This window comes from Cutaneotrichosporon cavernicola (assembly GCF_030864355.1).
Source record: "Cutaneotrichosporon cavernicola HIS019 DNA, chromosome: 2".
NCBI classification, from domain to species: domain Eukaryota; kingdom Fungi; phylum Basidiomycota; class Tremellomycetes; order Trichosporonales; family Trichosporonaceae; genus Cutaneotrichosporon; species Cutaneotrichosporon cavernicola.
The window spans coordinates 2,548,586-2,572,236 of record NC_083394.1 but is presented as its reverse complement, the minus strand read 5'-3'; the positions used below and the strand labels follow the sequence as shown (position 1 = coordinate 2,572,236).

The 23,651-nt window shown below is 59.2% G+C and overlaps 8 protein-coding genes across 8 annotated transcripts; 6 read left to right on the top strand and 2 right to left on the bottom strand.

Annotated features, from left to right (window-relative positions):
• Window positions 1-108: 108 nt before the first annotated feature.
• CcaverHIS019_0210030 (uncharacterized protein) lies at window positions 109-1,172 on the top strand (the record flags this gene model as incomplete). The annotated part of the gene is made up of 4 exons (XM_060598077.1): window positions 109-294; window positions 367-424; window positions 600-634; window positions 1,104-1,172. 4 exons carry the CDS (start codon window positions 109-111, stop codon window positions 1,170-1,172), a joined length of 348 nt encoding a protein of 115 aa, XP_060454907.1.
• Window positions 1,173-2,020: 848 nt separating this feature from the next.
• Window positions 2,021-7,831, top strand: SNT1 (uncharacterized protein; the record flags this gene model as incomplete). Its single annotated transcript, XM_060598076.1, has 6 exons — window positions 2,021-2,188; window positions 2,286-2,736; window positions 2,917-6,716; window positions 6,767-7,270; window positions 7,365-7,638; window positions 7,674-7,831. 6 exons carry the CDS (start codon window positions 2,021-2,023, stop codon window positions 7,829-7,831), a joined length of 5,355 nt encoding a protein of 1,784 aa, XP_060454906.1.
• A 726-nt stretch (window positions 7,832-8,557) lies between these two features.
• srk1 (uncharacterized protein) lies at window positions 8,558-11,913 on the top strand (the record flags this gene model as incomplete). Its single annotated transcript, XM_060598075.1, has 7 exons — window positions 8,558-8,593; window positions 9,440-9,758; window positions 9,928-10,322; window positions 10,394-10,447; window positions 10,509-10,620; window positions 10,661-11,107; window positions 11,141-11,913. 7 exons carry the CDS (start codon window positions 8,558-8,560, stop codon window positions 11,911-11,913), a joined length of 2,136 nt encoding a protein of 711 aa, XP_060454905.1.
• A 515-nt stretch (window positions 11,914-12,428) lies between these two features.
• CcaverHIS019_0210000 (uncharacterized protein) lies at window positions 12,429-13,810 on the top strand (the record flags this gene model as incomplete). The annotated part of the gene is made up of 5 exons (XM_060598074.1): window positions 12,429-12,556; window positions 12,635-12,874; window positions 13,047-13,165; window positions 13,200-13,517; window positions 13,617-13,810. The coding sequence occupies 5 exons, from the start codon at window positions 12,429-12,431 to the stop codon at window positions 13,808-13,810; spliced, it is 999 nt and encodes a 332-aa protein (XP_060454904.1).
• A 281-nt stretch (window positions 13,811-14,091) lies between these two features.
• On the top strand, window positions 14,092-15,204 carry CcaverHIS019_0209990 (uncharacterized protein; the record flags this gene model as incomplete). The annotated part of the gene is made up of 3 exons (XM_060598073.1): window positions 14,092-14,249; window positions 14,313-14,499; window positions 14,554-15,204. 3 exons carry the CDS (start codon window positions 14,092-14,094, stop codon window positions 15,202-15,204), a joined length of 996 nt encoding a protein of 331 aa, XP_060454903.1.
• A 258-nt stretch (window positions 15,205-15,462) lies between these two features.
• CcaverHIS019_0209980 (uncharacterized protein) lies at window positions 15,463-17,226 on the bottom strand (the record flags this gene model as incomplete). Its single annotated transcript, XM_060598072.1, has 2 exons — window positions 15,463-16,819; window positions 16,895-17,226. The coding sequence occupies 2 exons, from the start codon at window positions 17,224-17,226 to the stop codon at window positions 15,463-15,465; spliced, it is 1,689 nt and encodes a 562-aa protein (XP_060454902.1).
• A 1,826-nt stretch (window positions 17,227-19,052) lies between these two features.
• On the bottom strand, window positions 19,053-20,092 carry CcaverHIS019_0209970 (uncharacterized protein; the record flags this gene model as incomplete). The annotated part of the gene is made up of 5 exons (XM_060598071.1): window positions 19,053-19,182; window positions 19,224-19,450; window positions 19,491-19,593; window positions 19,636-19,844; window positions 19,988-20,092. The coding sequence occupies 5 exons, from the start codon at window positions 20,090-20,092 to the stop codon at window positions 19,053-19,055; spliced, it is 774 nt and encodes a 257-aa protein (XP_060454901.1).
• A 1,147-nt stretch (window positions 20,093-21,239) lies between these two features.
• On the top strand, window positions 21,240-23,506 carry CcaverHIS019_0209960 (uncharacterized protein; the record flags this gene model as incomplete). Its single annotated transcript, XM_060598070.1, has 7 exons — window positions 21,240-21,458; window positions 21,511-21,734; window positions 21,798-21,827; window positions 21,901-22,032; window positions 22,124-22,364; window positions 22,412-23,295; window positions 23,371-23,506. 7 exons carry the CDS (start codon window positions 21,240-21,242, stop codon window positions 23,504-23,506), a joined length of 1,866 nt encoding a protein of 621 aa, XP_060454900.1.
• Window positions 23,507-23,651: the final 145 nt, after the last annotated feature.

The window sequence follows — 23,651 nt, the reverse complement described above, 5'->3', positions numbered from 1 at the left end:
TGTCTCCACAACGACACCATGCGCAGATCACGGGAGCAAGTATCCGCCATGCAAGTTGACTCAACTGCATTCCGCATCCCAAACTGTTCTTCAACTCAATCACTCACCATGCCACCAAAACGCAAGGCAGCATCCGTGTCGTCATCGTCCAGCGCAAAGCGACGACGAGCAAGTTCAACCCTCTCTCCACCTGAGCTCGAGCCCGAGACCCAACCCGAGCCCGTCCCCCGCGTCGCGGGGTTCGACGACTATCGCATCAACCTCACCAAAGGCGATGTCTTGTACATTCCCAATGTGGGTTGAGTCCTCGGTCTTTCCCCTCCTTGCTCTTCTCTGTCGATGATCTTGGAGAATAGCTGACATCAGTTCGTCTCCGAGTCCGAGTCGCAAGGGTGGTATGAAGCCCTAGCCGCGTTACCGACATGTACGCTCAACCTCCCCACCTCTCTACCTTTCTTCCTCCTTCCTTTCTTCCTTCCTCCTTCCTTTCTTCCTTCCTCCTTCCTTTCTTCCTTCCTTTCTTCCTTCGCTCCCTCCCCCTCCCTCCCTCCCTCCCTCCCTCCCTCCCTCCCTCCCTCTCCTCACCCCTCTGACAGCAGGGCATCACCCCACGCTACGGGTATACAACCGGGACGTAACCCAATCACGAGCAGTGGCAGTATACGCAACTAGTCCTCGAGACATGTCATATTCCGGCGCGAACATTCCCACCCACACCCCACTCCCACCCTCCCTGGACCGGATTCGCCTCCTAATCCAAGAACGGCTTGGGGAAGAGTTTAGCACAGTAATGCTGAATCGCTACGACAACGGGGAAGTGTATATCGGCCGGCACTCAGATACCCGCGAGAATAGGATTATCGCGAGTTTAAGTCTTGGGGCTGAGAGGACGTTTGTGTTGACTCCACGGATGCCGCCGAGAGAGGCGGGGTTGAGTGTGGACAACAAGACGTTGGAGGGACGAGGGAATGTGCGGTTCACAATGGCCGACCGAAGCTTGGTTGTCATGCAGGGTATGGATATGCCAGAGGAATGAGCTGACGATAGGCCATACACAGGATTTCTGGAAGGTTTGTTGGGATGCCGAGTAGGGCTGATGACAGCACGAGATACCCAAGGAGCGAAGGGTTAAGACTGGTCGTATTAGCTTGACCTTTCGACAGATTGAGTAGGCTTTCCAAGAACGCGAGGCAAAGCGAGCGACGTTGTAAACGGAGCTGACCATGGTGCGAGCTTGCGAGGAAGACCACCGCCTGGCGTGAGACTCTAGACATTGGGTCCGTTCTAAACCATTATCTGTCGCTCCATATTATATCTATTTAGTGGTGCAATGCGCTATCATACAAGTTGGGTATCTAACTTGAATCGAAGAGTTAGTAGTTGGGTGGCAAATGGCATTCTACATTCGCCACCCAGTTTCAACCCCAACTTGACTGAGCGGTTAGCGCCACACCTGCAGGTGACGCGGCGAATTCTCGATCACTTTGATGCCGCTAATACGTTTTCGTGAAGTACTACTCTGATGTAACCGCTTAGGGAACCGAACCCTTATGTGTACTGAAAGGGTTTGATTGTCTAAGGGCAAGGGCCAAAGGATGTTTTGGCCACCCAACTTGAGCAAAAAGGGGGGGGGAGGAAAAGGTAGGTGAGACAGACATAGTAGTTTGACTGAGACATGGGATGAGTGGATGAGTCCCTTGAGTCTTACAGACTTGGACCATTACAATACCAACTCACTCTTCCAAAGGTCATCGTTGCTTTTTACCTCTCCATCCAACTAATCTTCATCAATCCATCAATCAATCCATCCCTTGCCCATTTCTCTTCTCCTAAACAGTGATACCACGCCGCCCTGAACACTCCAACCCCACTTGCGCGTACAGTGCAACCCTTCATTTCGTTCGACCCGCGTTCGACTCTTCGACTCTCTCACCTATCCTTGCCCCTCTGAATCTCATCCAACCTCCAACCACTCACACTCCCCTCAAACCCCTCCCACCAACCCGCCTTCCCCCCCGGCATGACGCCGCCAGGGCGCCAGCCACCGCCGCACTTACCCCTCAAGCCGGCGGGCGGGCTTCCTGACGGCAGTGCACGCGCAAGAGACATTGACGCAATCCCCGCCCGTGGCGCGCGCGACATTGACGCCGTCCCCGCCCGCGACTGGGAGCGCTCCTTCTGGCCCGAGGTGAGCTAACCTTCCGCCGATCCCGTCAAATGAGGCTAACGCGATTCCATTCCCTTCCTCCTTTCGTTATGTATCTCTCTGTTCATTCCCTCTCCAGCAACGAGGCGGATGGCCACCCCGCGGTCGGGCACCTGCTTTCCGCAACGGTTCTCGGCGTTCCCCTTCCCCCTCCTTCCGCGACCGCGACAGGGAGCGCGAATGGGCATCCTATCGCGCGCGTGAGGACGAGCGTCGTGACGGCCGCGACCGGGACCGCGAGCGCGATGGCCGTCGCCGCGAACGGGAGCGGGACGACAGGTTCCGTCGCGACGAACGGTATCGCGACGACCAGGTGCGGCATCCAGACGGACGACGCTCCCCTCCCCCGCGCGCACGACCTCTTTCCCCACGACCACGACGCGACGAGCGGCCCGTCCCCGGCCCAGGGCCGAGCACCATGGCCGCGCGCTCTCCTCCTGCCTCGCCGGACAGGTCACCTGGTGAGCTCGAGGAGGGCGAGGTCGTCTCGCCCGTCCGGCCCGCGCGATGGGGCGAGCGTGAACGTGACCGTGAGCGAGACCGAGACCGAGACCGCGACCGCGACCGCGAACGTGAGAGAGGCCGCCGCCGCTGGTCCCCTTCGCGCGATCGCGATCGCGAGCGTGATCGTGACCGTGACCGTGAAAGAGATCGCGATCGCGGATGGGTATGGGGCCGCTCACGCCCATCCTCGAGACAGCGTTCCCCAGCATCGCCCGTCGCCGCGCCCTTCTCTCGCCCACTCGACGACGGGTGGGCAAGCAGGAGACGCGCTGCGACCTCTCCGGCGCAGAGCTGTCGCAGTGGATCAAGGCCGCGGTCTCCACCACCGTCCCGTCCCCGATCGCCAGATGAACACAAGCCGGACATCAAGGATTACGAGGACAGGCGGTCGTCAGTTGCGCCGTCGGCGCCGTCCGAGCGTGGGCATGACCGATACGAGTCTCCGGCCATGTCTCTAGTCAAAGAATTTATCAAGGAAGAGTCTCCCGCGGCACCAAGGGATCCAGTAGAAGGTTCCACGCCAGAGAATCTACCATCTGCGCTCCCAGAAGACGAGCCGCCCACAGCCACTGCAATCGTGGAACCAATACGGCCACCCGAGAAGGTTCCATTTGCAGAGCAGGCCGAGCAAGTCGAGACCACAAGCGCCGCTGCGCCTGCGCCCCAGGTCAAGAATGAGCAAGCCAAACGCGAGGCTGAAATGCCCGCTGAGAAGGGCGCTACCACGTCGCCAGCCGCTCCTCAACCTAAAGAAGCGCAAGAGACTGTGGACACGCGCGAAAACGCCACAGCCGTCGTCATTGAAGACGAGACCAGTGCAGTCCAGGAGACACATCTGATACTTCCGGCGGAGGCGGCGCCGGTGCGATTGCAGTCTGTTGCGGCGGCGGAGGCGGACAAGTCGCCTGTCGAGCCTGAACATCTGCCGGCCGAGGTGGAAGAGCCTGACCAGCCTCTTGTATGTGAACCCGTCGCCTCAGAGCGCGCTGCGAAGGCTCTCGATGGTGCCGCCAAGATGCCTGTCAAGGAAGCTGCTGCCGTCGAGTCCGCGATCGTGGACGCGCCGCCGATGGAAGAAGATGCTGAGAAACCTGCTGAGGCCGCCGCCGCCGCGATCCAGAGGCCAGCCGATGCGGAGGCAGAGGCAACCCAGGTGGAGGACGCCGCTACTGTCTCCGAGATCGCCGAGCCGCCATCCACCGAAGACGTTCCCGCCTCCATAGAGGAGACGATGGACAACGCCGTGGAGGAGATTGTCAACGAACCGATACCGACTCCTTCCCCAACAGTGACGGTCCTCACGATACCCCAGCCCAAAGCCCCAGTACAAACGGGAGCTGTCGCTGAGTCCGCCGCTGAGTCCGCCGCTGAGGTCCCGCCCATCGCCGAGCCCCTCCCCGACCCCCCTGCAGACGCGGACATCAAAATGGCCAGTGCCTCGCCTCCTCCACGCCCGACACCGCCCACTCAGGCTGCCGATGGGGACGTCGAGATGGCTGACGTCAGCCAGCGTGCACAACCCCCACCTTCAACTGCTACCTCTGTCTCGGCCGGTGAGGTCAAGGTTACAGTTCAGGAGGCGACCTCCTCATCTGGCACCAAGGTCGCACCTGAGGTTGAGCCTGAGCACGAGCCGAAGCCCAAGGACTTTGCACTCGAGCCTGAGCCTAGCCTCCCTGTCACGTCGGCGCTTGACGTCGTTTCAACTGTGGAGATGGCTGTGGCGCTCGCTGCCGATGCTCCCGACGCTTCTGAACATACCAAGGCTGTTGTTGTTGACGAGGTCACTGAACTTGATCCCGTGCCTGTGGAAATTAAGGCCCCAAGTCCTGAACCTCGGAAGGCCGTCTTCGAGAACATCCTTGAAGCCGCCGAGGCCTCATCAGACGTCGAGATGGCTGATGACACCGGCCCTGCTACCGAGAGAGCCGAGAAGACGGTTACCTTCCTGTCGCCGGAGCTCCCCTCAGTGCCACTCGCCTCGCGGTCGACCCGCTCGACCATCGCCGAGAGGAGAGCTGTTGAGCTTCCAGACAGGGAACCTTTGCCGCGTACCTCCAAAGAGCGCATTCGCGACCCGGTCCCAACAGCCGACTCAGTGCAGACGAGTACCGACGCCGAGGAAGCGGAAGAGGAGCTCTCTCCCTTCGAGTTTAATTTGCGCGAGACAGTCCGCGAAGCCCAGAAACTCTGGGACGAGATCGACATAGAGACGATTCTCAAGTGGAACCAGGAGTGCGCACCAGTGGAGAGCTCAAGGGTGCCCACTAACCCGGAATTTGACGCCGACAAGTTTATTGCCACCGTCATCCAGCCGCTCGGCAAACAGCAGAAGCGCGTTGTGCCCGTTGTCGCCTTTGTCATTGCGCGGGAGAAGGATGAGATCCAAGCGAAAATCGACCTACTGAGAGCGGAGTATCTAGATAAGGACAAGGCTTGGCAGGAGCACTGCGCCTACCTTGACAAGATCATGGAGAAGCGTGGGCCACCACCAGCTGACCTATACGCTATTCCTGGCAGTATCCTTCCGCCATCAACGCCGGGCATCCCACCAACGACCCCGATTGTCGAGGAGACGTACCCCTCGCGCAGCAACCGACGCCGCGGTGCTGGCGATGCCGTCGCCACTGAGGCTGAATACCAGGCGATTCTTGCGGGCCTCGCGGACAGCGCTGCCAAGGACCCAACTCACCGTGCAACCAAGACCGCAGCCACGATCCCGGACATGATCCTGACCAAGGAGCGTGACTACGTCTACGACGACGAGAACTACCGCGTCCTCGACCCGCTCAAGACGTACGACTTCAACGGCGAGGAGGACCCGGTGTGGACCGAGGAGGAACGCGCAAAGTTCCTCAAGCGCTACTTGGCAAACCCCAAGCTGTTTGGCAAGATCGCCGAGGGCATCCCGAACAAGTCGGCCGGCCAGTGCGTCCAGTACTACTACCGCACCAAGTACGACAACGACTACAAGTCTGTGTTGGCTTCAAGACGCGGAGTCAAGGCCAGACGTGCGGTCGCGAAGAAGAAGAGCTCGGCGCTCATGGCGGACATTGAGCGGACGCAGCAAACGACGGGTACAAGCAACAAGACCAAGCGCGAACGTGGCCGTGAAGCGCGCGCTGAACGGGATCGCGAGCGCGAAAAGGTCGAGCGTGTTGACTCGGCGACGGGCACGCCGCAGCCCAACGGCCGCAAGCCACGCGGCCGCGTCCCCGACACACCGAGCACTGTCGCCGGTGAAGACACACCTGCGCCACCTTCGCGGAAGCGTAAGACGGACGACAAGACGGACAACGAGGACAGCAACGCGCCATCGCGCGCCACGTCTGAAGCACCCTCCACGTCGAGCAAGAAGCCGCGCCCGGCCAAGTCAACCTCCAAGAAGCGCCCCCGTCCCAGCTCACTCAAGGAGGAGAAGGAGCCATCTGCTGGGCCTCAGCAGTCGACGCCATCAACCCCTGCGCCTGTTCCTGACGCGGCGCAACAGGCCGCTATCGACCACGCTGCGGCCGTCGCCATCGCATCGATGAACGGTGGAATCCCCCCACCGCCACCTCCAGGTGTGGTCGCACCCGCTGGCGATGTAGCGGCAGCTGCCTCTCCCCCTGAGGGACCATCGCCCATCGACCCGCAGTCACAGCTGCCGATCGACGCAGGGCCCCTGCTGCCTCCCGTGAAGCGCGCGAAGCGCCGCAAGCAGAATCACCCGCCGCTAGACGAGGCCGAGGTTGCAGTCGCCGAGGCCGCCTCAACCCCCAAGCCGCGCCGCTCCGGCACCAACTCGTACTGGTCGGTGGCTGAGAAGAACAAGTTCCCCGAGCTTGTGCGCGAGCATGGCACGGACTTTAGAGCGATAGCGGACAAGCTGGGTGGTACCAAGACGGTCGTCCAGGTGCGTAACCACTTCAAGTCGATGGAGATCGAGTTGAAGGAGAAGGGCATCATCCAGCCTGAGTCGATCGAGGTGGGAGTGAGAGACGTCAAGGTCAACGGAGCGGCGGACGTGAGTATCTCTTCTCCCTGTCCATCCTGCTGGGCTGCACTGACATGCAGGCGTACGGCGGCTTCCCGCCATTGCGGCCTGGACACGAGTACACGCCCACCGTTCCCCGAGCTGGTTCACAATCTGGACCGCGTCGCACCTCGCACGAGTACCCAGAGCCGCGAATGGCGATGTTCCCTCCTGTGCCGCACGCGGCGCCGCCTCCAATCACCATCTCGTCGTCGTCCACGCCGTCAGCCCCACCTTCAAGATCGGGTGGTATGCGCATCTCCGCATTGCTCAACGACGATCCGCCAGCGGTCGAGACGCGCGCATTGGACACGGCGAGCATCGCGTCTGACGGCACTGTCGACGAACGTGACTTTGATCAGCCAAGTGCGCCGCCACGCCGACCATCGCCCCGTCTGCCGCCTGTACCGTACCACGAGTACCCTCACCGCGCATCATTCGAGGACGCGCGCCACGAAAGCCAGGAGCGCTTCCGGCCTGCATCGTCGGGATACTCCTACGCTGCTGCGGCGGCTGCTCCAGGTTGGCGGCATGACGCACGCGAGGTGCGCGAGGTTCACGATCCGCGTGAGCGTGATCCTCGGCTCGACGCACACCGCGAGCGCGAGCGCCTCGAGCGAGAACATGCGCAGCGTGAAGCGCAACGGGAACACGCCCAGCGAGAACACGCTCAGCGGGAACACGCACGTGAACACGCCCACCGGGAGCATGCGCAGCGGGAGGTACAACGCGAGCAAGCCCAGCGGGAACAAGCACACCGGGAACACGTCGCACAACGTGAACACGCCTCGCAACGTGAACATGCTGCGCAACGTGAACATGCTGCGCGCCTCGAGCATGCACGCCATCTCGAAATGCGCGAGCGCGAGCGCGACCCGCGAGATGTGCGTGACCCGCGCGAACCGCATCGCGAGTACTACCACCATTCGCCGCCGATCGCACACACAGGTCCACCTCCTCTACCTCCAGTGTCGCGGCTGCCGGCCATGCCGACGCTCGGGGCCTTCCCCCCGCAACCGGCGATGCAACTCCCGCGCGAGTACCGGACGGGCGACTGGAGATCATACATGTCCACACAGAATGGCGAGCACGAGTACCAACGGTAGCCTCGTGAATGTAATACCACTGTAGCTTAGGACACCATGCGCCATTACTCCGTTGGCGGCCGCTTAACGCATGAGCAGAGGGCGGAACTGAGGTCGATGACCATTTTGGGGTGTCATTCAGTCCGCTGATGCGTGGACCAGTCTGGCGAGCGCAACAGTTAATCCTATCCCTCCGTTGTCACTGTCTTCGTTCCACTCTACGCAGCGCGTCCCCGCCCCCGCCCCCCCTCCTTCTTCTTCTTTCCCTCTCAACTCGAGACATGCCAGACATTCTAGAAATAGTTGGATCCGAGATCCCCGGTCGAGGGAAGAGGATGCCAGCTGCTAAGCTGATAAGCTTTGTAACGCAATACGATGTTGCAGCTTCCGTGACAACATGACAAACTCGTAACGCGACCAGAAACAGAAACAACAGGATCCGATAGAGCCCGCTTCTTCTGTGTTTGAGTCCCGAATCAGCACACTTTGTCGTCGTCTCCGAACCTCGGAACCTCGGTGCTAGGGTCATTCTGCGGATCATTGGACCAATCCCAATCCTCAGGCAACCCTTGGCAACGCTGGACGCTGGCCCCTCTACCCAGCCTCAGCCTCAACCTAAGCTTTCCGCCGCCAACCAGGCGACCTACGGGGCCTGTTAGTGAGTAATTGCTGTGCCAAGCAGCAAGCAGTGCAACTGAAATAGCCGCAACGTAAGCACGACGCGTGCCCGATGGCCGTGGCCACACTATGGGCAGCAGCACGCGTTGTCTCAATCTATCTATGGTGAGTAATTAACAGTAAGCATCCGCCACGCGCAGCCGCGTGGTTTGTCGCTGACCGGTGGCGTGACGTAAGCGGCGGTCATTTGCAATGACTTGTTGAGGCGCCTGATGCCTGACGCCTGACGCGGGTGGTGGTGGCGGTGTGGCCAACATGACATTGCCCAAAAGCCTAGTCGATGGGACTCGAGGGGACTCGAGGTGAAGCGAGATGAAGTCTAGTCGATCGACAGAGCAAGAGCGCTGATGGATCACGGACTAGACGTCATGGTCAAAGTGGCCATGCGGCTAGGTGATGTGTGATGTAACAAGTGATTCATGGATAGACTAATAGTTAGGAAACTAGGATAAGAGGTGTGGGGCTTTAGTTCAAATGACTCACCAATGACGTCGCCTTTGGAGTCAAGTCGTCTAATCCTTTTGGGCCTCAACCCCCCCCCCCCCTCCCCCATCCCCCTTCCCCCTTCCCCCTTCCCCCTTCCCCCTTCCCCCCTTGCTCCCTGGCCCCCATCCCACTTCTGGCATCATTTCGCTTGCATCAATCCACACATCCCCTCTCTCTATCCAACCTCCAACAACCATCCCCCCCCCTCCTCCTACCGCCTAGTTGCAACTGCTAGACTGCTACTGCACACTCCACTCGCGTCACCATCTCGCGCGTCTCCCCCAATCTCCCCCAATCTCGCATCTGTACATACTACGCCCACCCCCACATCCACATCCACCTGCCGTCTTCCACAACCCCTTACTCTTGATTCATAATCACCCACAAAACTACCGACTCCATCACCCCGGTCAATATTGCCTGGGTATCGCAACCATACAGCCGTCCATCACACCAACGCTTCAGCTCTCTGAGGCCACCTCGACTGCCTCTGGGCCCCTCCTCGAGCTCACTAATCATCCGTCCCCGGCCCCCCTGTTCTCGCAGCTGAGCCTGTCCACAGAATCCTCGCTCGCATCGCCGCGCTCCGTCTCGAGCCTCGTTCCCCTCTCCTCCCTCTCGGTCTCGCCTCATTCGGGCCAATCGGCCAGTTCTAGAGGCGAAGCCGTTCCTGCTCAAACATTACAGCCACAACCCCGCCGCAACGCCGACGACGACTACAACCTCGCGCTTGAACGCCTCAACCGCGCACGCCTCGACGACGACATGCTGTCCAGCTTTAAGCGTGAGTGCACGGTCCTTGCGGTTGTCTGCATCCAAGTCCTTGGGTTCTGGTTCCTACTGTAGAATGACAAGCCCATCCCGAAATCACTTGACCTTGGCATCCTCGCCTCCATCCTCGATCACCCACGCCACGTTCTCTCCTCAGCTCCCTACTTGTACTGACTTTTAAGAAATCCTGCGCCATGGCAAGCAGGCAAACGCAGACAATGCATCCAGTCGCCAACAAAACAAAGAGGCCGCACAGCGTACGGCTGCTCCTGCCCCTGCCCATTACAAATCTGCACCTGCGACCTCCAATGTTGGGACAGCTGCTTCTGAGCGCCGAGACAAGCGCGTAGAGCGTAAGGCTGGTGCGAACGACTATCGCGAGGAGGCTGAGCGCATCGTTGCGGAGGAAAAGGCACAGGGCGAGGTCATGCCTCGCTACGCGGGGCTCGAAGACTACAGCCTCGTTGAGAAGATGGGCGACGGGGCGTTTTCCAACGTGTACAAGGCCGTAGAGCGCAAGACCGGCCGCAAGGTCGCGGTCAAGGTCGTTCGCAAGTACGAGCTGAACTCTTCGCAGGTAAGTAGTGTTCGGGCCGCTTGTAGCACCCCACTAGTGATACATGACGGACACGGGACTGACCTAACTAGAGCGGCAACAAGCACCTTAACTCCAACTTTAAGAAGAGGCCGCGCGTCACAGAGGTCGGTATCCGTGTCCGGCCCTATCTCTTGTTGTTGGTTCGTTGCCAGTAGCTGACCTCAGCGCGCCAACATCCTCAAGGAGGTCCAGATTATGCGTGGCATCGACCACCCTGGTATCGTTCGGCTGCTCCAGTTCTTTGAGAGCGACGAACACTACTTCCTCGTGCTGGAGTGTGAGTTGCGCCAACCTTGAGTTGTCAGCGCTGACGACAGTGATGGAGGGCGGCGAGCTGTTCCACCAGATTGTCAAACTCACGTACTTCTCTGAGGCACTGGCGCGGCACGTCATCGTCCAGGTCGCCCAGGGCATCCGCTACCTTCACGAGGAGCGTGGTGTCGTTCACCGCGACATCAAGCCTGAGAACTTGCTCTTTGAGAAGATCCCCATCATTCCGTCAAAGGAGATTGTACACCGCCCTTATGACGAGGAAAAGGAAGACGAAGGGGAGTTCCAACCTGGCATCGGCGGTGGCGGCATCGGTCGCGTCAAGATTGCTGACTTCGGCTTATCGAAGATTGTGTGGGACGAGCAGACGATGACGCCGTGTGGCACTGTCGGTTACACTGCTCCCGAGATTGTCAAGGACGAGCGGTACAGCAAGTCGGTTGACATGTGGGCATTGGGATGTGTGCTGTACACCCTGCTGTGTGGTTTCCCTCGTAAGATGATATCTTGTAGCGAGCTCACACCAGCCTTCTACGACGAGAGCATCAACGTCCTAACAGAGAAGGTCGCGCGTGGATACTACACGTTCCTGTCGCCATGGTGGGACGATATCTCAGATTCTGCTGAGGACCTCATCACCCATCTCCTCTGTGTTGACCCGGCACAGCGGTACACCATTGACCAGTTCCTGGCACACCCGTGGATCACGGCGGCAGCTGAACCACCAGTGCCATCTCAAAAGCCCAAGATGCCGGTCGTTGCGCCTCTCGACTCGCCACTCCTCGCCTCGATCCGCGCGGCCAACAAAGAGGGTCGCTCGCCGGGTGTCACTGCCCTCAAGGAAGCCTTTGACGTCACATACGCCGTACACCGGATGGAGGAGGAGGGCGCGCGGAGGCGTGCGTACAACGGCCCCGGTGGTGCGGGCACGCGCGGCTTCTTGCAAGGTCTCAACGAAGAGGACGAAGATGGTGACGAACAAGTGCAACTCGAGGAGGCGCGGCGGAAGCACGGCGAGGTTGTCGCGCGCGAGATAGAGAAGCAGCGCGCACGTGCTGCGGCCAACGCGGCTGCCGGGATCAAGGAACCGACAGTCACGAACTATGTCGGCCGCGGTGGAGCAAATCGCCGCGAGGCCGAGGCGGCGTTATATGATGGACGGGCAGGACAGCGCGACCGTGCGGCACAGCGCAAGTCTGGCACGCAATTTGAGCTCAACCTCGGCAACGCGACGCTGCTGGGCCGACGGAATAAGGGTTTGAGTGGCATGACGATGCCGCAGGCTGTCGTGGGACAGTAGCGAACATGTGCTCATCGAGCCAGCAGCCATCTGCACCAGCTTTGAGCCCGCCCCTGTAGTCCATCTCGCCTTGACTCCGCCCGCCTCTGGTGGAAGCGTCCATCTTGTAGCGGAGGAATGTCCATGTATCAATGTCAACTGTACTAGGTGTGGGAGGTGTGAGTGGTTCAGTTGGGTGTCGATTTTGTAGCATGTAGCTGTCGTTAACCAAGCTCGGCCGCTGCAAGAGGCAGTTAGTTGTCAACTTGGTTGCAGTGACGATTCTCGGAGATCGGACGGAGATGGGGCTAGAAACAGAAACCGGACATGACCGCATATGTGCGTCGAGCCGGAACAGCAAAGGCCCTACAACCAACCAGCCCACCGGCCACCGGCCCACCCGGGTACTGTTCCGCCCGGCTACATCAACTAAGTATATGTCTTGCAACGTTGAACTTTAGACTTTCTCCATCTCCCTCCCCCTCTCCCTCTCCCTCTCACACACCCTCACACTCACATTCACACTCACACTCACAATGAAGGCAGTCCAGGTCTCCAAGTTTGCGCACCCCCGCGACATTGCGGTCAGCGAGGTCGCCAAGCCCGTCCCCAAGGCCGGGGAGGTGCTTGTCGAGATCAGCGCGACGGGTCTCAACTTCTTCGAGTGAGTAGCGTAGGCGTTAGCGATGCCCAACGCTGCCCGTTCAACACTCGCTCGTCGTCCAGGCTCGCTCACACCCAGCATCCTCCAGTCGCAGGGAAAGTACCAGAACCAGCCGCCTATGCCGTTCATTCTCGGTGCCGAGTTCGCTGGCCGTGTCGCCAAGGACTCGCCCATTCCCGCTGGTTGCAAGTTCAAGGCAGGAGACCGCGTGTTCGGGTATGCGCAGGGGTCGCATGCTGAATTCGTCGCTGTCGAGCATGACAAGCTGCTCGCTGTGCCCCCCAACATTTCGTTGGCACAGGCTGCTGGATTGTACCTGTGAGTCGCTGCGGACACGCGAAGCGCGGCGGGGCCGAGGGAGGGAGGGAGGGAGGGAGAGGGAGCTACGGTGGGGGACTTGCCGCCAAGATAGGAGTAGAAGCCGAAGCAGACAAAGCAGACGAGTCGCCCGCTCACCCCCGCAGCTTGACCTAGATCTCGCTGACCCCAGCACCTACCCTACGTCTTACGAGGGCCTCGTCGGCCGTGCCAACACTCAGCCCGGAGAGTGGGTGCTCGTCCACGCCGCCGCCGGCGGTGTCGGCCTCGCGGCCTGCCAGATCGCGAAGGGTGAGTCTTTCCTGTAGCGGGCCCGCTAACCCAGTCCTCGGGGCCAAGGTTATTGCGTGCGTCGGATCGCCTGCCAAGGGCAAGGTCGCGCGTGAACAGGGCGGCGCCGACTACGTCGTCGACTACACCAAGGCCGGGTGGCAGGACGAGGTCAAGAAGATTACAAACGGCCACGGCGCCGACGTTGTCTACGACCCTGTCGGCATGCTCATCCCGTCGCTCAAGTGCATTGCGTGGAATGGACGACTTGTTGTCGTCGGCTTCGTCGCTGGCACGATTGAGAAGGTGCCAGCCAACCTTGTGCTGCTGAAGAACTGCAGCATCGTTGGCCTGTTCTGGGGAGCGACTGCTAGTGAGTACGCGTGAGGGGGGGCTTGCTCCCCGAGCGCTGAGCCTCGGAATGAGCGCATCCGCTCGGTGGTCTCTTCCGCTGTCCTTCCACTGACCCCAGTCCGCGACCCGCCCCGCTACAAGTTTGTCATCCAGGAGACGCTACGCATGGTCGCAGAGGGCAAGCTCACGCCGACCGTCTTCGAGCCCGTGTACGAGGGTCTCGAGGGCGTCACAAAGGGCCTCATCGACCTTGAAAACCGCAAGACGTACGGCAAGGTCGTTGTCAGCGTGAAGAAGGACGCCAAGCTCTAGGCGGGCAATAGAGGGATGTATGATTGTATGAAGCGCAGGGGAATTGGGAGCTAGGAAGGCGGGTTGAGATTGGTGAGGGAAGGTGTTGACCACTATCACATATATGGAGGTGAACCTTCCTCGCTCGTCTTGTATTCAACTATTCTTCTTTAACCTCATCCATCCCATCCATCTTCCTTTTCTTCCTCTTGCCATCTGACTAGATAGTAACCACCCCTCATAACTCTAATAACTACTCATCCGCCTCTTCATCTCACACCTGCTCTAACCTTGCCCTCACAATGTCGTCTGTGGCACCTGAACCCTCCCAGAGACGCGTGGACGAAGATTGGCCCAAAGTCCCCCAAGTCGAGCAGCGTCTGTCAGACGACGAGATGCTGCGTCTTGGCGCTATGCCGCACAGTGACTATCTCCACAGCCGCTTACTCTTCAGCCACCCGTGAGTGACACGCGCCACAAGATCTGGGCTGACCAGCTGATCGTGGTGCTGCCACTGGTGTAGCGGCTCGGTAGGGGAGTGCAAGTCACCGGCATTATGGTGGGAGGTTGACGAGGACGTCGGTGGCGGTCGCCTCTACACCCGGTCCTGTTGCTATGAGTGCTTTGATCGCGGCACCCTATGCGGGCCGGAAAACGGTGACGAGTTCTCCATGAAACTCTACGAGGCAGCAGACGGCAGGTTCGACAAGGTGAGTTCCACTTGCACGCCAGTCATCCATGCAAGGTACCGGAGCTGACGGCAGGCGACGAGTCTCAGTTTCTTCGATCGCCTCTTCTGTGGGTTGAGTGACGACTTGAGCAATATAACAAACTCCACAAAGCTGAAAACGGCCCAGACAACGGCCAAGTTGATTTCGATGGGGCTGGACGAGTGGCGCACTCGCATCGCTCGAGGTGCCTTGGAGCCTCTCAGGAGTTGGACGGAAGAGGATGCCGAGCGCCTGTCAAACAAACTGGCTAGGTATGAGGAGGTCTACGAGGAGAAGCGGCGACAGCTCGAAGAGGTTGCGTCGGACATCTACAATCGCGAGGACAAGGCCCTCTACCAGCAGTTCCGTGAGCACGAGGCTCGGCGTTGTGACGAGGTGTGGAAACGACATGTCGAATACAAGCGGATGGCGGAGCTGTACCGTGGCGAATTCGCCCGCGAGCAGCACCGCCGTGGCCATGAGCGTGCGGAGCGTGCCCCACCACGTCGAGCCTTGTCGGCCAGCCAAAATCCGTCGTCCAGCCAAGGTTCAACAGCCACCCCAAGCTCTGGTACCCAGAAGCGTCCACTCTCGCCTTCAGTTGGAGTGTCACCCTTGAAGAGGTCTTGTAAAAGGTCCCAGTCTCTCCCGTCTGTGTACATGGGCGTCGTGCATGTGGAGACCGACTCGGAGGAAGACGCCTAATGCCGCACCGTAGGGCACGATACATCTTGAGAGAGGCACAACGCAAGGGGGTAGGTGGAGATTGTGAGTTGCGGGCAAAGCCAGAGCTGACAATGAGATCGAGACCGAGAGGGGTCCGATGAGCTGAAGCGGCGTGTTGAGAACTTGGTAGTGCCGGGAGAGACACCAATGGCGACTGGGAGTGTTATTACATGGTAGATCCCATACACGGCGAGTCAAACTATGCATCCCATACTTCAGACATCCAGATACAACTATCTACAACCGCGCCGCGGGCTTGCCCTCGTACTCTGCCTGCGCTCGCTTCCGGAGGTCCTTGCGGAGGATCTTGCCGCTCGGCGACTTGGGAATGGCCTCGACAATGAGAACCCCGCCACGGAGCTTCTTGTGCTGGGCAACGCGCGCTGCAACCCACGCCTGCACTTCCTTTGCGAGCGCGGCATGCTCAGCCGCAGCGATACCGTCGGCGGCCACAACATAGGCGCGCGGCATCTCGGTGACCTGGGCCTCATCATACACGCCGACGACGCCGGCGTCGACAAGCTTTGGGTGGGTGAGGAGGAGTGCCTCGAGCTCGGCAGGGGCAACCTGGAAGCCCTTGTACTTGATGAGTTCCTTGACCCGATCAACGACCTTGTACCATCCCTTGTCATCGCGGATGAGCACGTCGCCCGTCTTGAACCATCCTCCGAGGGCCATGGTATCGGCGGTTGCCTTGGGATTGTTGTGGTATCCCTTCATGACGCTTGGCGAACGAACCCACATCTCACCTGGCTGACCGCGCGGTGCGTCCGTCCCATCAGCACGCACCAGGCGCGCCTGGTAAGTGGGCAAGAGGTATCCGACCCAACCTTGTCGATCGCCGCCGAGCACGTCGGTCCTGTTCATCGCCGTAATCCCCGGTGTGGTCTCGGTCATACCGTAACCCTGGATCGAGACGCATCCGGGGAACTTTTTCTCAAACGCTGCAGCGAGTTCAGGCGAGAGCGGTGCGCCACCACTCATGATTGTCCGCATAGAGCTGATGTCGTACTTGGACGTATTGGGCGAGTAGAGGAACTTGAGGATCAGAGGCGGGACCAGCAGCCCGTGCGTGACCTTGTACTTTTGGATTGCCTCGAGGACAGGAATCTCATCATATCGAGGAAGCACAATGACGGGCGCCCCAAAGGTCAAGGGCTGGAGGAGCGAGACGGTAAGACCGTATATGTGACTCATAGGCAAGAAGCCCAGCACGACGTCGCCGTTTGGCCCACTGTCGAGGTGGTAGCTCGTGTTGGCGGCTTGAAGCTGGCTGGTAAAGTTGTAGTGGGTCGTCATGACGCCCTTTGGCAGGCCAGTTGTGCCGGATGAATACGACATCCATGCCGTCTCGTTGCAAGCCGTGCCGTCAAAGTGTTCCGGTTCGACTGGGGCAGCGAGGATCTCGGGGAGACACTTGTATGGTGTGCCCTTTGGCTTGTGGTTGACAGTGCAGAGGAGGATGACACGCGAGGGGGAGAGGGGCCGCTTGAGGTGTTGACGCGAGGCCTCAAAGTTGGATAAGAGGGCAGGGTCGACAAAGACAAGGGATGCGCCCGAGTCGTTGAGCTGGTGAGCCACTTCGGCAGGGGCGCTTCAAGTGTCAGCGAGCAGTCTGGCGTGAGGGGGGGGAGAGGAGAGTCGCCTCATAGACCCAGCTCAAACTCACTAGGCATAGTTGGCGGGGCTGACGACCACGCCAGCCGCCAGACACCCATAAGCGGCATTAACCCATTCGAGCGAGTTGAATCCCCAGAGACCCGCCACATCTCCGCGTTTCAGCCCTAGTGCCTTGAGGCCGCCAGCGAGACGGAGGGCGGCGTCGCGCAACCCGGCGCGTGTGAGGGTCCGGCCGTCCCTCCCATCAATAAAGGCTGGAAGGGACTGGTCGAACGCCTGGAGTGGCGAAACACCAGGCTGGCCAGGAAGGACATAGTCGAAGATTGAGATCTGGGGGAGGAATGGCGCGGCCAGGTCCGACTCGTAGATTGTGAGCGACATTGTGAGCGAGTATGAGCAAGAGTCTGATGGGGAGGTGACAGACTATGGATCATATATGAGTATTGAGGATTGCGCGTGCGGAATGAGGCACCGGGCGGATCAGAATCACCAGGTGGGCCGCAGCCAGCAGCCAGCGACCAGTTGTCCGGCGACGTCACCTCCGGAGTCCGGGGCCACTGTTCGGTTCATAGATTGCCCCTTCACATAGAGGACCCCGCAATTGTGTTGCATGTTACCGATCGGGGATGCCTCGGCATCCCTCGGTGATAGCCGTTTTCTAGTCTAGTCGCCGCGACTAGATATCCTGCGCGGCGCAGATGAGCGACGCAGATGAGCGACAAGGCCGTATACATGAGCGAGAAAGGCCGTATACATGAACGATGAACGGGCATGTGCATGAGCATTCCACTGCTCGTTGCACATCGTGACGTCTGGGATACCTGTTGCGGCTTCTCGGCCCCAGGTCGGCCGGCAAGCCGGTTCAACTGGTCTCAGATTACAAGAGATTAGCGAGTAGCCCGGTTGATTGCAAACCATGAGACCAAGACCACACGGCCGGTTCAATCTGTCCACGTCCACTTGTTGGCCCTGGCTTGACTGCAATCTTGATTCATGCGAGTAGGCGAGGGGATGCAGTCCAAAGTCTGATGTACAGGTACAAGTACTGTCTCACGTCGGCGCCCACCACATCTCCCAACTCGTTAACCATCGACCAGTCAACCCCCATTCCATTACCCCACACCTCAACCCCACAACACTCTCAACACTCAATCTCAATCTGTGCGAGACCGCTTGGGTCGTATCACTGCCAGCTCAGGATGAGTCTGTGCTGGGGTTCGACGTCAAGTCGCCACTCAAATGCCTCGTGTCTCTCTGACCTCTCTCTCGCAAAGGACATCTGTCGACTGTCAGGTGCTGCAGTGGATGTTTGGGTCCAGTGTCGGGTGGTATGATGGAGAGTCTGATTTGCTTCGACTGCTCTCAGTCTCAGTCGTCAACGCTCGCTTCGTCAACCCCGCCTCCGCCGTCGGCGCTCCCGACTCCCGACTGGCCACTTGGCACACTTGGTCGCCGACGCCGATCAACCCTTCTCGCCCAGCAGACCCTCAGCTTGACATTCCCCCCCCCACACTGACCATCACATTCCAACTCTAGTTTGTGAACAGGTTGTTTCTGCGCCACCGCCACCGCCCGAGTCATGCGCCTCGTGAGCTCGGCTCTGCTCGATCATCAATCCTCAGCCGCTTCCAGAGCGCCAGCACCAGTGAAACTCGTTTCGGCCCTCTGGCCCGCGCTCCAGCTGACCTACCCCGTGGCGCTGCGGTCAGCGGGCAGGGAGGTAGGAGAGGCTGGCGAGGTCAACGATGGAATGTGGCAGTGGATGTGAACGTGGCGGTCGTGGTGGGGGTAGAGCGCACCTGTCCATCCCCACAACGTGGGCAAACCGCGACAGGGGGAGGGGTAAAAGACTTGGCGCGGATGTTGACAGGTTTGTTTGTAGAAAAGCAAAGCAAAGCGGCCGAATGTGCATTCCATCCCACCCAAACCCTTAAACCCCACCCCCACATTGCTTGTACCTCAAATCCACAGCCGCACTAAAGCCAACATCTAATCGTATCACACCATGTCCATGATCGTGTTCCACGCAGACAGCTTGCCAAGACAGATACCAAGGGTCTTTATCGGGTCTATGTTCAAAGACGCCCGACATCCCGCCGACATAGCATACATCGGTCGCGGCCGAGGACGGATGTCTATACTCCGTCTACTCCGTCCTCGGCCTATACTACAGTCTTGGTTACCGTCTTGAAACCCTAGCCACGCAATCAAGTCTTGTACTTGCCCCAGACCATGTCCCACGCCGCGCGGCCACCAGACTCAATAACCTCGCCGTGGCAGGGGATCATGCGATCCCACTTGGCTGCGAAGACTGGAGCCAGTTCCTTTTTCGCTAGTCTGACGTCAGTGCACAAAGTGGAGGGGAGCCGCCAACGCACTCGTGGTCAGACACAGCACCACCAATCATGCGATCGTGTATCGCTCCACCAGGCGACATCCAGCTCCCGCTGCCCAACAGCCGGAACAAGAGGGGGAGGTGACTGCGGCTATACTGTTCTGTCGGGGGGAGGTTGAAGATCATGTCGCCCTCCATGAGCGTTCCGCTCGGGTGGTGGATGGCCATAAGCTCGTCGTTGCGGTGCGCCGAACACTGGTGGAGCGTGATCTGAATTTTAGCTCACTTTTGAGGCTAGTCATAGTCATACCTCTGGCTCAAAGCCGTACTGCTTGGTCTCTCCACCCGCTCCAAAGAGCCCAGCCCACTTGACGTCAGGCTTCTCCTTTGCGAAACGTGAGACGCCGATCGGCCTGGCGTTAAGGTGTGCCGGGGTGTCAGTGTGAAATGCTTACTGTGCGTTGGGGAACGCATCGGCCCAGGCCTTGATGTTCATGCCATGCTCGCCGTCTGGCGTCACGAGCCACTTGACCTCTCCACCAAGTGCCTTGAGTGCCTCTTTGGTTGCGTCGGTAAGTGGGTGGGAAACGTATACAAACAGACCCTTGTCGCCGAGGTTGACTGCAGTGGTCCGCCCGCCAATAGGCAGCGTGCTGTAACGAGCCTGATGTTAGTACGGCGTTAGGTAACCACCCCAATGCGACAGAGCTGGCATCTAATGCCGGGATCGGCATTGGAGGCGTCGGCATCCATCAAGGCACCGAGGATAGAAGAGTGAGAAAGTGAGAAGAGAGAGAGGTGACATACAAAGGGGAGGCTAAACGTGACCATGCCAGGGATGACCTCACGGATAACCAGTGTACTGTCCCTGGAATCTGTGGATGCTGGGGCAAGCTTTGTGTAGTCTGTCATGGTAGAGAAGAGCCTGGAGAATGTGGAGCGGAAGGGAGTCGGGATGGGTTGTTGAGGTACGAGCTTGACCAGAGGGACTAGAGGATCAAGGTGGGTGGCGAGAGTGGTCAGCCGTGCGGCACGGGGTATGGCGTGGCGTAACAGGGTGATGGAAGCGAGTTGGAGGAGGAGTGTGGAGGTGGCGGGGTTCGGCCCAGACCTAGTGTGCGGGTGCGGGTCGTAGGCGTCGGAGTATAGGAGTAACGAGTACGAGTACGAGTACAGTACGAGCAGGAAGTGTAGGGGGTTGGGGTTGAAACGGTTGGTGATTTGAGGCGTCGAGGCGTTGAGGAAGGAGTAAAGTGGTCCGTGCGAGTAAAGTAAACCAACTCGTCCGCGGCTTATGATGGACAATGACGTCCGCTTTCAGGGGTTTATTCCACAAGGTTTCTAATTTACAACCCGGTTTACACTTTGCTAATAATCCAGACAACCTTTTGAATAGAGAAACCTGGGGCCAGGGCCTTGAAGTTGGGAACCTGGATAGAGCGTGGGTTTCGAACATGAACCCTTAGTTCTATTGGGCTCTGATAGGGAAAACAAGACAACTTACTAACGGTCAACTGATAGCCGAGATCACGTGACCTCCACTTTGCTGTTCCTGCAATCACCGCCTTAAACCCATTTCCAGTCACTGTCCAGTTGAAAAGGGGAAGAGGAGAAAAGCAAGGGGAAGAGAGAGATCGGAATGGTGGGTAAAGTGCGGTGTTTGTAACTTGGGGAAAAGGTATCTCTTGTCGTCGAGTTGAATGCGGGGGGGGGGGGGGAGGAGAAGGAAGGTTGGGTTGGATGGCTTTGCCTTACTGGCACGCGCGCGTGTCTCCTTTGACTCGCTCCCTTTAGTGTTCCCCCTCACCATCCCCCCATAGAGACCCCAAGTTGAACATCTTTACTCATTAGTATCAAATCCTTGACCCCGCAAAGTAGCCCCACATCAACCTTCATCACCCCCTTCATCAACCCCTTCTCATCCTTTTCTTCAATCACTTAAACATTTCATTCCCATCTCTCCCCTCCCTCCCCCCCCCCCCCCCCCGCCCCTTCCTCCTTGTCACCCGTCTCCCTCTCACACTCAACATACATCATGTCAACAAGTCCAGAGCTCACCATGGATCCCTTCCTAGCACTATTCGCAGGCGACCCAACAACAAACTCCACCACCACTACCACCACAATCGCAGACCTCACCCCTCCAACTGCTACCGGCTCCCCTCCCGAACCAGGAGGTCAGCGCTCCAGGTCGGGCTGCTTCACTTGCCGTCGCCGCAAGGTCAAGTGCGACGAGTTGAGGCCCATCTGCGAAAAATGTCAGATTGGACAACGCGAGGTATGTGGCGCCAAGAGCTGTCTGTTGTGAGCGAGCTCTGCTGACCACCAAGTGCACTTGGCCCCCAGATGACCCAGTGCAACGCCGCAAGAACCGCCCTCGCAAGCCCCGTACTCACACTGTCTCGGAACCTCCCAAAAGGCGCTTCAAGCTCCCGTTCCACGCCCCCGAGACATTCGTGTCGTCACTACCGACCACGGTTTCATCTCTAAAGGGCAAGGAGCGGCAAGTTGAGCTCATTCCGGACATTCTCCGCGCCGAGATGATGATGGACCCGTAAGTAGTCTCCGGCGAACGCCAACACCAACACGGTGTGCCCGTTACTGACAACGTCCACAGATCATTCCTCCAGCCATATTTCCCCTCTGTGTGAGTTTGCTGGTGACCGCCTATCGCTAGAATCATACTGCCCCGAGATTTTTCGTGCTGACGCCCCCCACAGTGACGAGCGCCTCGTTATCCGCCATTATTTGTCTCGCACCGTGCACATTATCCTCGCATTCGAGGCGCCCCACAACCCTTGGAACCCATGGCTCACCGTGCACGCGCCACTGGCGTTTACACATTTACCTGGGTAAGTGTTGGCGTTTCCCCTTCGGCCATCGGTCCATAGGCCGCATGCCACGGGAAAAGCAAGTGTTCTTGAACGGATCTAACTCTACCAGGGTATCTCCAGCGGCAGACGCCCTTCGGACGGCAATGCTCGCAGTGGGCGCCGTGCACTTGCGCTACGTCTCCAATCCAGACGACCAGGAGGGTGCCTGGCGCATCACCCGCACAACCCGGCCGCGCGTGCTCGAGCTCGTGCGCTGCGCACTAGAGAACCCTGACGGAACCCCAAAGAGCATCGACAAGACTGAGGTCGAGCTTGTCCTCGCCGCGCTCCTGAGCTGCATCATTGCAAGCGTGAGTCGGCTATCTCGCCGATAAGCGGCCCTCTGTCCTAACGCCAGTCCCTCGCCGCCGACGAAGCATGGCACTCGCTCATCACACAAGTGCTGTCGCTGATCAGCCGCATGGGCGGCGCCCAGGCGCTCCTTGTCGACTCGCCTCGCGACCATCTCTCGCCTTCGCGCTTCGTGTTCGAGCAGCTCGCTATCCGCGACGTGTTCGGGTGCATGACCACCGAGCTCGCGCCGTCGATCCTACGTGATGCTTTCACGCCTTGGTTCTTCGAGGCCGAGAGCTGGAGCATGAACGAGAACGAGTGGGAGAGCATAGAGCGCATGTTTGGTATGTCGCGCGGCATGGTCGACCTCATCTCTCGCGCATGTACGCTCGTATCGCGTGTTCGCGAGAAGGGTTACGTCCTCGCCGAGCACCACAACGCCGAGCCGCACGTCTCCTCTCTCCTCCTCCGTCTGCCACCACGCGCCACCGCTCGCCTCCCTCAGAACGGTAGCATGGCCGAGATCCAGTCGGGCGGAACCCTCACTACTGCCACAACTCCTGGCGGCACTGTGACGCTCACGAACGCGCCCACGACCATGCTCACCGACAAGCAGGAGCTCGAGGAGCAGGCCAACGGCCTTCTCGCCGAGCTCAAGGTGTGGGACAATGCGTGCAACTTTACGCCCTTCCACCCGCGCACGCAGTACGGCAACATTGCATACCGCCACGCGACCAAGATCCGCCTGCACCGCGTCGTCTTTGGCGTCAGCTCATCCGACCCACGCATCGTGAGCGCGTCGCGCGCCATCATCGAGCTTGCCAAGGAGATGCTCGCAATGTACGGCCGCATCGTGTGGCTGACCTGGCCGCTAGTCATTGCCGGCTTCCACATCCCGAAAGGCGACCCGATGCGGCAGTCGGCTGTTGAGCTTTTGTCAGAGTTTGGGTGAGTACTTGTCAATGCCGAGGCCAATACCGTGGCTTGTCGGCATTCCCACCATGTACATTCCGCTGACAGCAGTCCCCATGCCTGTTTTGACAACCGGGCTGCGAGCCACATGATGGAGACATTCTGGCGCTACCACGACAACGACCCCGAGGACCTGACCCCATGGGAGGTTGCACAGCGCATGAACTCACGCCCGTTCCTCGACTAGGCGCCATTGGTTGGCACAAAAAACATATTACATCCTAAGTTAGTGAAAACTCTTATTTGTACAAATTGTACACGCCACAACGCCGCAATGAGGCTGGGTATGGAGAAACAGTTGTATCAGAAGGAATGCAAACTTGTCCGACTCC